Source organism: Esox lucius, chromosome 13, assembly GCF_011004845.1.
Source record: "Esox lucius isolate fEsoLuc1 chromosome 13, fEsoLuc1.pri, whole genome shotgun sequence".
Lineage (NCBI taxonomy): Eukaryota > Metazoa > Chordata > Actinopteri > Esociformes > Esocidae > Esox > Esox lucius.
Window position 1 is genome coordinate 16823995 of NC_047581.1, and position 12050 is coordinate 16836044.

The window sequence follows — 12050 nt, forward strand, 5'->3', positions numbered from 1 at the left end:
AACATTCTGTTTTCACTATTTGACCACAATTTCTCTCCATTTGGAACTATATTCTGTAGGTTCACCTTTTTGTAGTTCTCAATCCATTAGTACATGTAAATGAACTCCAGTCTTTCCTGAATAAATTCCTCCAACTTAGTCTACATTTTTATATGTATTTATTCTAAGAAATAGTAACACTATAGATTAGATATCTGATTTAGTTTCTTTGTGTAAATTCTATTGTTACAAATTAAATTTGAATCAATTTATTGTAATACACAAAGGCTCCTAAAAAACATTTGTTTTAAGTCAAAGATGGGAATTCTGATAGTATCACGTAATTAATTTCATTCACCTCCAGTTAATCACTAAGCTTGCTAACACAAGGTGCTGCAAGAGGTCATAATATAAACACAGTATGTTACAATATTTTTATTTCAGTGCCGGTTGCTTCTGCAAATAAATTCTGCCTGTCATACAGGATCTGAAAGTCCTAACTGGTCCATCATATGTTCTCAGACTGATAGTTCCAGAGTGCGATCTCCCCATTATCACTGCAGGAGACAAGGAGCCCTGCCTCCTTGGGGTGCCAGGCAATACAGTTGACATCCTGGGCATGGGCCTTGGGTACATGGGCAGACAGGAAGAAAATAGGCTGGTCTGGGTCAGCCGTCTCATCTTCCTTAAACACACGCACTCCGTCATCACCACATGCAGTCGCCAGGGCACCAGTCAGCGGACACCTGATAACAATGGATATGGATAGACTTCATTAATCCATGGCTGCATTCGATGAAATAAACAGTATCTCTTTTACTATAGACGATGATGCTCACCATGCTACATCATACACTGTCCGTCCGTGGAAACCTGAAAGGGTGCAAACACATTTCCAACCCGCATATGCGCCTTCTGGGGGGGAAAAAGATAAGAAAATATTTAAAGTCTGAGAGTTTACACTAAACCTTCCTTTTCCACACACCATCCATGTTTTTGCATCATGGACCACTGTGTATATTTTGCTCCCCCTGCCCACCTCCAGTATTACATTCTTTCCAGATCTTCACAGTACGATCGTCACTGCAGGAGGCCAGTCTCTGACCACTTGGGTCAAAGGACAAACCCCAGACAGTGGAGGTGTGTCCCTCCAGGGTTGCCCTGCACTCCCAGTCATCATCCTCTTCTTTATAGACACACACGTTGTTGTCATAGCTACATGAGGCCAAGAGCTGAATAAAGAACATCAGTCATTACAGTGGATGGTGAACTGCACTGGGGTGTCATGAAATTATAGGTTGCTTGGTGTAATGAATGTAAAAACATTACATAGGCAGTACCTCCTGTGTTGGATGCCAGACAACATGCTTGACATCCTGTGTATGGGCGTTCACCACACTCACACACTCATACTCATCCTCCTCATCCACTGAGAAAGACAAAAAGAGAAATAATGGTGATAGACTACTCCAAGACTACACAAAGCTCGGTTAAAAGCTCTCCATAATTAATCATTTTTCAGTAAGCTTTTGTAGAAACAGAAGTCACACACTCGGAATCAATGCGTGATTGCATCAACATGTGGCCTATACATAACGTCAGCATTATGATGCTTGTATGCTCAGATGAAGAGCGGTTGACCAAAAGCTCAAAGAAATTGAAAACTGCACTGATCCTGAGTGTGTGGAGATCCTTCTTCTGTTTGACTTCTGCAACTCAGCAACGAACAGGTGAGCAACAGTGCGTCCTACGGTACAATTCAGTAAAATCCACAACAGATTCAGAAAGACTTTGTTTACCATCATCAAAGTTTCTGTTACCGCACACACTAACCTTCCCAAATCCAGACGCTTTTGTCTCTGCTACATGTAGCCAGCAAGTTACCCGATGGGGCCCAGGCCACACATTTGACCTCATTCTCATGTCCTTCCAACACAGTCAAGCACTATAAGAAATAGAGACTGTGTGATGCGCTCAGCTACAGCCGAACATCTTACAAATGCATAATGTATAAGTTGTTTACAACGATCACTGCCAGTGGTTGAGAAGCACTGTCCTTTCACCTCAAAGTCATCATTCTTCTTTTTCCAGATACAGGTTGTGGCATCAAAGCTGGCTGAGGCTAGGTAGTTCCCACATGGGGACCATGCAACCTTTCTGACTGTTCTCTGGTGTCCATCCTGAAGCACAGTCTTGCATTCCCAAGAGTCACCTACACAGAATGAAATATCAGTGTCTCATCAGCATTACTGAACACTTTCAGAATAAAAGCTCCCCATTGAAGTTTCAATCACCTGTATTTACTTATGATATGAACTTAAAATTTTACTTATACTTTAAAGTCCATGTTTTATTTTTTAATTTTTTTTACCATTCGCTAGGAACTTCAGTACCATTTATAAAAAATAGAATATATGAAGCACAATTATTCGAAGGTGCTCATGGACTTGATAAATCGATGTGGACTGTGTGATCCCTTATCATACATTTTAACTGCTTCAAATGTGAACGCTAAAAAACAAAATGAGACGATGTGAGCACAGGGTGGCAAGCGAAGGAATTGGTCAGATAATGTAGAAAATATAGAAAACGCAATAGAGCTTAAGTGAATGATTTAAGTGAGCCACATGCTTCTTTGTTTTGGTTGGGAAGGTGGTTTTGAACATATACAAACAAAAGTGTTTACTGTCATACTATCTCAAATGTTATTCACTCAAAAAAACTAAAACAAAGGAAAAGCGTAAATCTCTGGGACAGCATATGGTGATAACCTGGTAATAGACATAAGGTTTCATCGAGTGGAAGAACCTCACATCATGATACCCTTGGTTTAAGGTCCCTGGTTATCAGCAAATTAGCATTCAGGATTCTAAGCACCCAGTTTATGAAAGACTGTATACCACGGGTATGACATCACATCACTTTTAACTGCTGAAATGTCATAGGTAACCAGTTTTAACAATATATCACGGCTAAGCGCTGTGTTCAGGCATTCCACTATACGTCCTGAACAAGAACAGCTCTTAGCATACAGTATTTGCGTTCAGAAAGTAGATGTACTGACCGTATGTTCTTTGTGTGAAAGATACTGTACCATACCTCGATAAATTCAGTGCATCTCTGACAAAACTATAATTTTCCTTTTTTCTGTTTTCCAATGTGTGATGTTACTTTAGAATTCGTCATATTTACCTTCCCTTCCCCATATCCGAATAGCCCGGTCACCCCCGCATGAGGCCAGCAACATGCCATTTGGGTTCCACGCAACATACCAACAGCGGGAATCTGGATGCGCATTAAATTTCTGTACAAGGGCCAAAGTGTCCTTCATTGCTAGCAGCTAGCCTACGTTAGTCAACAGGCAAATGTACAATATTTGACCAAAATAATACTAACGTAGTTCTAGCTACGATATCTACAAGAAATATCCAAAAGGATAATGTAAACGTTAACCAGACATAAACCAACAAGACTGCTAGTATCTATTTCAAATACGAGACTATTATACGCTTGGGGCAGCTATATTCACCAACCACTTTTTTTACCGAAACTCACTCTTGCCTTAACTTCCTACTTGATCTTACTCTCTCTTGCCTTAACTTCCTACTTGATCTTACTCTCCGTACTAACTAGCTTAGTAGCTGACAGTCGCAAGTCTATCTGGCTCTATACAACCCCCACCTGTACAGGGGGAGCATTGCAACAATAAAATTACAAATTCAATTTATAAAGACATAAACGACCTATATTTTTAAAACATGATTTAAATAATTGCTTTGCCTTGAATATTCTTTATAGACTATATACATATACACTCAAATATTTATAAAACTCAAACCTCCTACCATACTGTTCATACTCCCCCATCCTACTCTTTCAAAATTGATGCTAGTTTAAATTTTGTATGTATATTAGTGCCATACTTGCCATTTCTACAATATTCAATACTACTACCAATATTGCTGCTTATTTACAGTACTCTTTTTGAACTGCTGCTATGTACAGTGTTATGTATATTATTGCTTTATCTTTTTGATATTTTTTTTGCTGTGTGGATATTTTCTTCTCTTTTAATTCTCTCCATGTGGTTGTAGTGTGTTATGTCACCATTCATAAGCTTATTGCACTCATATGTATCTATAATATTCAATAACTCTACCAATTGCTGCTTGTTCACACTTATGTATACTACTGCCATACTTGCCATATCTTAATGTTCAATAATACTATCCAGATTGCTGCTATATCAATAATAATACCCAGATTGCTACTAGTTTACAGTACTCTTTTTTTAAACTGCTGCTAGTGTATATTGTTAAGTATGTTGTTGCTTTATAGTATATTAACAATACTGATGTGTTCACACAGTTCAGTGTTGGTTTGGTATTCGTAGCTATATTTATTTCCATTACTCTGAATTTTTCTCTCATCAGCCAATGGCTGGAGTTTAACCCTGTTTATCAGAGGGCAGTTCCAGTCCTTTATGTGAGATATGTTTATTTTGTTTAATGTAATGTTCGGTAGAAACTGTACCCATTGATTCTTTGGCGCTAAGCAATATTTATACACCCTCCTTTGGTCATTCCTCCCGCCAGGAGATTAATCTGGGAAGGTGATTGATCATGCTTCTTAATTTGTGGTCTCGGATCCCAAACCGCCTAAACCACCTTTTGTAAGAACATGTTGCTACACCCCGGTACAGTAGGTGGCGGTATGCGATCTTCCAACAAACACACAGAAGAAGAAGAAGAAGAAGACGAGGAACAAGGAAACAATTTAATACAGGGAGCTTTTAGGCTTCCTTTTGTTTTTATCGTAGGAGCTAATATAAGTCCTGTTTTGTGTATATTTATTTCGTTATTGGGCAGATTGTAAGTATAATACTATTTAATACGGGTGCGAGTTAAAGTTATTGTTTTATATGAAATTATTACTGTACATTTCGATTTTAGAGCTAGCTGACGTTAATGTTAGCTAGTATTCGGCTAAAGTTGAACTACAGTAGCTTGCTAACGATAACGTTAGCCTTTGCTGCTAACATCAGGCCTGTGTTATGTCGAGGAATTAGCTAGCTTTTAAGACTGAATGTTATCGCAGTAATTTAGTTAATGCATCACTCAAGGAATAAATCGATTACACCTATCTGTTTTACAAATAGTGTAACCAATTGACATTCACTTTACGTTTTGGTTTAGGTAGCTACTGTAGTTGACTTACTAAGTTATCTGATCGTTTTCAGAGGCGGAAGTGGCGCACTGTGAAAACGAAAGCTGAATTCTGGTTGAAGACAACGGGGAAATTTGACAATGTATGCACCACCGGGTGCCACTGTTCCTGGAAGCCGGCGAAGGAGAGGTGGTACCGCACTGCCCAAGCAGCCAGAGCGAAGCCTGGCATCTGCCCTCCCCGGAGCACTCTCCATCACCGCACTATGTACAGCTCTGGCCGAACCAGCTTGGCTTCGAGTTCATGGAGGAACGTGTCCTAGGCAGGAACTTGGAGTAGCTGATGTCCTGGGATACATTGACCCAAAACTCCTGGAGGGTAAGTTATGATTTTGCCATTATTGTCTCAAAGCATTTGAAAACACATCTGACATGTACCATAATAACTGTGATATAAAATATATACTGTTGTGGAAATTTCTTATACAATGTATTCTGATTGTATAAAGGATAGAGTCCCACTGTTAAGATAGGTACAGGAATGTGTGGGACCTGGTATTTGCATAGGGGACATCTATTGTCTGTCCAGATGCAGATCAATGGGTTTTAGGACAGGATAGGAGAAGATACAGCAAGGGGGCAGTAAGGTCAGTTGGCCCCTTTGGGTAAACATTATTGCAGGAAGGATAAGGTGGGGGAAGATAGCATTTGACGTGTGTGATAGAACAAAGGGAAAGGTGTTTGATTGACATGAAACAGATGGCAGCATCTTACCACACCCCTTCTTCCTATGTAATAAATACTGTCGAAATGATGTTTTTATTTAGAAACTATCCACCGTTACTTTGTAACCTGTATACTTTCTCCTTGCAAGCAAGATTAAAACCGTTTATTGCGTAATTGATTTCTCTTGTCTTACCTACCATTTTCATAGAACTTTGGAATTTTAGAAATTGCCATCACAATACCTACCTCTTTCAGGTTACTGTGTCAACTCCCAGACCATCTTGCTGCTTAGGGTCATTGCCGCCTTCTGTTTCCTGGGAATCCTTTGCAGTCTGACAGCTTTCCTGTTGGATGTCTTCGGCCCCAAGCACCCTGCCCTCAAGATCACTCGCAGATATGCATTTGCTCACATTCTCACAGGTATGAATATGTTCGGGCTGTGAACATCAGAGGGAGAAGTCACCTTTCAGATAAGGTGTGGTAAATCATTTAAAGCAAAATAGTAACCTCTTCTTTCATTTGTTTTTTGTATTTTTTTAGTGCTGCAGTGTGCTACAGTGATTGGGTTTTGCTACTGGGCTTCAGAGCTCATCTTGTCGCTACAGCAGCAGCACAAGATGTACCACGGGTCCCTCATCTACGTTACTTTTGCCATTAGCTTTTACCTGGTGGCAGGGGCTGGTGGGGCCTCCATTCTGGCCACAGCTGCCAACCTGCTACGCCACTACCCCACAGAGGAAGAGGAGCAGGCTCTAGAGCTTCTGTCAGAGATGGAAGACAGCAGCGAATCATATCCTGCTGATTATGACATTGCCAACCAGTTTCAGCCACCACCTGCATACACGCCTTAATGTAGCCCACCCAGTTGCTTTCTTTTAAATCCATGCTTATTTGTAAGCACCTATTGGGCTCGTAACAAACACATACAGGTATGTGATCCAATAACTGTACCAAATGGATATTTTCTGCAGATACTCTGCTTTCCATAACAAACTCCATACACAATGGGACACACTTATTCCTTTATTGTGGGTTCTTGAGTGCATGAAAGTTTCCCTCTTCGGTGGCAGACATTCAATGCTTCATCCTTTTTTTCACCTCTGAAACTTGGCTTTTAGTCATTTGCATTTGCAATGCATGGCATTGAGGACTTGAGCCTTACATGTAAAGCAAGAGAAACTGGTAATATATGGGAGTTTTTTTATGCACTAATGTATGGTTGGCTCTACAGCTGTTTTATTAAATGATGACATAATGTTTTGACACGCAACTTAATTCTGACTGAAAACACCACATAAATCTATTCAACCATTTATTAGAAAAAAATGTAAATGTATTGGCATTTGGGCTTTGCTCTTCAGGGTTATCTCACTACCAGAGCAAAATATAGGCATTTATAAAAACAAACTAGGCAAGTTGGAGTAATGGATGTTATTGGTTCAATATCAGGTGCAGCCATCAACTGCTGATTCTAACATAGTTTTCTTTCTGAACTAGCATTGAGTGTTATAAGTCTGGGCTTAGCAAATGTTAATTTCCAAAGTCAGGGCTTTCCACAGTATGGAGGTAGCAGTGGGCCTTTTGGTTGAAGTGTTAAATACTCACTAAGCATTCAGAATTTGAGTCACTTCCCTGACGTGTTATTATAAGTGGACATATTATCAGTTAAACCTGAAAGGCAGCAAGATTACACAGACACAGAATTATAGATGTATTTCTCAATTGAAATGGACCACTATTTTTAACTGCCACTTGTGTGGTATACCTTCATTCTTTTGCTGTGTATGCAATGCACTGTTTTAATTTGGTTAGGTTCAAACAATTGTGAATTTGGAAATTAGTTTTCCATACACAGGAACATAGGTTTTTCTGGTAATAAAGAAATAGTTTACACAGACATGGCCAGTGATTGAGGAACTCATTGCTGTAAAAGTAATGAATGTAAATTGTTTCATATTTTTGCAATGCATGTTTTTCAAACATATCTATGTTGGACAAATGGAGTAACATTATTTTCTCTTTTTAACAATTGTTAAAAAGGGCAGAAAGTGACTGAAATTCTTTGTCCACGGTGCATTGGTAATGTCATATGAATTTAGTAATTTTACTCAAATTCACAACTCTTATTTGTACCTTGTGATTACATAGCTTGAGTTGCCATTGTGTTGTCAGTAACGGTGTGTATGAGTTGTCGTGCCCCCCACCTCCCAGTTCTTACAGAGTCCTACAGCTCACAAGTGTTTTAAGTTGTGTAGGATTCAGGGGCTTTTTCATGTGATTTATAATATTGTTGTTCCAGTACAATTTATTTGACTCTATTCCCACAAATAGTTGCTTAAATTTAATCCGTGTGTAAAAATATTGTTGACTGTTTATACATGAATCTGGTCATTCAAAATTAAAGAAGTATGTCCAATTTCCTTTTAGGTATTGCCTTTCGATCTTAGAACTGTACATGGTTGCTTATCATATGAATACTTGTGGATGTTCTGCACAGTGTCTAACTGTCAGCTGCTGTGGTAACCGCTGTGTTTTTGAAGGGTGTCAAAAATGGGACATCAGAAATGAGAAGTAGCTATTTAATAACATACTTAGTGCAGTCTAGTGTTTTGAAACCAAAATGTTTGTCTCAGCATGAACAGTCTAATCGTGACCTATGTTGGCCTTCTTGAAAACTTGTCTAGTTAGCTTGGTATTATTTTATTGATCATGGTCCAGCTCAAGCATGGTGTTTAGACTTAACTTGCTATGCCGCTAAGACAGTGTTTCCCAATCCTGGTCTTGGGGACCCCAGGGGTGCCCATTTTTGCCCTGGCACTCATGCACCTGGTTCAAATGTTGCCTTACCACTTACATACTTGATTGACATAATCAACCTTTCATGAATTATTCAATTTGTGCACCCCTTTGGGTCCCCAGGACCAGGATTGGAAAACACTGTGATAAGAGAGAGCTACTGAAATGGTAAGAAAAAAGGTTGTGTCACATTGCTATATTTAGAAATTAGTCTCCTAATTTCTCTGGTTATTACCATAAAGAATCTCTGACTTTGAACTAAAAAGAATATACAGGTATTATCTACTTTACCATTGTATGAGACTATGCAGCCTCAAGTCTTTGAAAAGTGTAATGTGATATTTTGTAGTATAGTTTTCTTTCTAATATTATCGAGCTTATGCGAATCCTGTTTGGTTTATCAAAAATGGAAAACAGTTCAGCTACAGAACAAGCCAGTTATCGTTCGTCAACCACCAAAGGTGATCATTAGCCCCAATGAAAACGCTTTTAAAGTGAGTTTGATGTTACTGTTGATTGCCTGTTCTCTTTTTTTTTTTTACTCCAGTGGCGTTCAGAGAATACAGCACGCTTTTAAGCTTGAACTTAAATTCAAAATCAAATGGGGGCTGCTTCACTTACTTTATTCCCCTGTATAAATGGTGGTTTGAAATGGGAATGAACAGAACATGCTGTTCATATAATTTGAATTTTATCCTTATACGTATAAAATAAATTTAACTGCTTTTTGAAGGCCCCTGTCTCCGTTTTACATAAGAGAAAGTGAGCTTGCCAGCAATTAAACAGAGGTTAGGCCCTATTTATACTAATATTTTTCACACAAAGACTGAGTAATGTGACTGTTGTTGTTCGAAACCACCCCGAGATTTTCCCTTAGAGACAAATTCAGTTTTACAAGTGCTTTGCTGCTTCTTCCAAGAAAATAATTACTAAAAATAAATGATTTTAGCAAGTGCAGTGAATATTTTTATCAAGAATTATAGTTTTGTACCTTCCATAATATGGCACCATCTAGTTTTCCATACATTTCTATTGTAGGTCATAATAGTTAAGTTGATGAGACAGCACCTTGTGAGTACATTCTCTTTCAAATTTTTTAGCTAATGGGTCATCCCGGCAGATATTCCTGTGAAGTTACCTTTGAGCTAATTATTCTAAAAGGCAGTCATGATAAACAGGCGTTAATTTCAGAAAGATACCTGAAATTTAAATCTATAGAACTTTCTTTTGTTTTTCTGTTAACATAAGACATACATTGATTGCTTAAAAAAACAGAACCTTGAAATAAAAACTCTAATGTAAACCCCAAATATACAATACTAGTTATGTTTTTGGAGACCTACCTATTCAAGTGTATGTCTTCAGTTTTACTATTTTCTATTTTGTAGAATAATAATGAAGACATCAAAACTATGAAATAACCCATGGAATCATGTAGTTACCAAAAAGTGTCAAATATTATATCATTTTTGCCATCTTTTGCCCTTGATGACATCTTTCGGGGGAAGAGTCACTGGCTTGTTGTTGACTCTCTGTTGCGCACTTGTGCAATTGGGCTGTATGCTGCTGGCAATACTCGGCCCTCATTCAGGGGGGTTGGGGTTGGTGGGTGTCCCCTTGGTTGATGCCTGGCAATGTGGGTGGATTGATTTCCTGCCTGTTGGGCCCTGTCCGGGGCCTCCCCCGGGTAGGGCCACAGTGTCGCTAGACCCCCCCGCCTCAGTTCCAAGGTGTTACGCTGCTATATTATTGTGCTGGGGGATATGAGGAATGCACTTTCTAACTTTTCTCAGTCTCCTCCAGTTTTACATTTTAGGAGGAGATGAGGTCCTGGTCCACACCTGCGGAGTACCTGGTTTGGGGGGCCCGTTGCTGTCCTTGTCCTTGTCCACCTGGTCATACTTTTGACCTAGTCTAAAATCAAATAGACTCTGGATTTAGCCCAGAGAAATGTATTAATTATTCCAATTGGACTCTTAATATCTCACCCGGCACAGCCAGAAGAGGACTGGTCACCCCTCTGAGCCTGGGTCCTCTCTAGGTTTCTTCCAAAAATTCGGCCTTCTTAGGGAGTTTTTCCTAGCCACTGAAATCCAACACTAATGTTGTTTGCTCCTTGGGGTTTAAGGCAGGGTGTCTCTGTAAAGCACTTTGTGACAACTGCTGTTGTAAAAAGGGCTTTATAAATACATTTGATTGATTGATTGACTGTTGTAATGATGGACTGTTGTTTCTAGTCATAAATGGAATAATACAGTTAGACATAATAAAAGTCTTCTGTATACCCACCCTACCCTGTCACTCTTTATACCCACCGTAACGCATTAAGGAAATAAATTCTACAAATGAACAAGGCACTTCTGTTAATTAAAATGCATTCCAGGTGTATCATGAACCTGGTTGAGAGAACACGAAGAGTCTGCAAAGCTGTCATCAATGCAAAAGATGGCTACTTTGCAGAATGTACAATACTAAATGTACTTTGATCTGCTTAATACTTTTTGGAGGCTACATTATTCAATGGGTTATTTCATAGTTTTGATGTCTTCATTATTCAACAATAATGTGAACAGGAATAATAGAATAATAGGCAGAAAGCACAAGCTGTGCTGAAATCACATCAGAGAGGAGCAGTGCAGTAGGAGAAGGCATTATCACAAATTATGCATTTCTTGGTTTTGACTAAATTCTGCTCTAATGTGTTATCTATGAATAATGGTACTTAAAACTCACTTGAGTTCCATCTAATGACCAATACAATGAACATGGGTGGAAACTGAATAGTTACTTTTAATGAAAAAAAAAGAATCACATTCAACAACGTATAAAAATGACAATTACAACCAAATCAGCAGATATCAGCAGACATAGAAACATGTATTTGAAAAATGCAGATACACTAAAAATATACAGCTGCTCTTTAGAATATTTAGAATATCTCTCTTGGTCACCGTGTAAAGTACAGTTCTGTGATACATAAATTTAGGTCATTATTTTGGCCATAAATGTACAACAATAAATGGATTCTTTCTCTTAACAGTCTGTGACTGTTTCATCTTAATGGAGTATATTCACAGTGTGATTTCACATCCATAATGTGACTTTGCATGTAAACAGTGTTGCATATCAAAAGTTGTGTCAATAAATATACAATTATCTTTGTAGTACAAAATATAAAAAATAAAGGTGTAGATTATTAAAATGTAAACAGTACTTAATCTCAAGCCATAGTGTTATTCTTTCACTATTTTACAACTTGATGTTAGATAGTTTCCCATTCTGAAAGTAGTCTATTGGTGTAGAGCAGTGTTTTTCAACCCTGCTCCTGGAGGCACCCCACCCAGCATGTTTTAGATCTCTCTCTGCCCAAACATACCTGATGTA

At 38.6% G+C, this 12050-nt stretch overlaps 2 protein-coding genes across 3 annotated transcripts; one reads left to right on the top strand and one right to left on the bottom strand.

Annotated features, from left to right (window-relative positions):
- Nucleotides 1-399: 399 nt before the first annotated feature.
- ciao1 (cytosolic iron-sulfur assembly component 1) lies at nucleotides 400-3602 on the bottom strand. Of its 2 annotated transcripts, XM_034296190.1 has the most exons (8): nucleotides 3519-3602; nucleotides 3172-3369; nucleotides 2043-2191; nucleotides 1813-1924; nucleotides 1320-1408; nucleotides 1019-1211; nucleotides 819-894; nucleotides 400-725 (listed from the first exon to the last, which is right to left on the bottom strand). In XM_034296190.1, the coding sequence occupies exons 2-8, from the start codon at nucleotides 3308-3310 to the stop codon at nucleotides 488-490; spliced, it is 996 nt and encodes a 331-aa protein (XP_034152081.1). In that variant the 5' UTR covers nucleotides 3311-3369; nucleotides 3519-3602; the 3' UTR covers nucleotides 400-487.
- Nucleotides 3603-4721: 1119 nt separating this feature from the next.
- tmem127 (transmembrane protein 127) lies at nucleotides 4722-7127 on the top strand. Its single transcript, NM_001303656.1, is given in 4 exon segments — nucleotides 4722-4850; nucleotides 5219-5523; nucleotides 6126-6290; nucleotides 6411-7127. Coding segments are annotated over 3 exon segments (714 nt in total). The 5' UTR covers nucleotides 4722-4850; nucleotides 5219-5285; the 3' UTR covers nucleotides 6722-7127.
- The last annotated feature ends 4923 nt before the right edge of the window (nucleotides 7128-12050 follow it).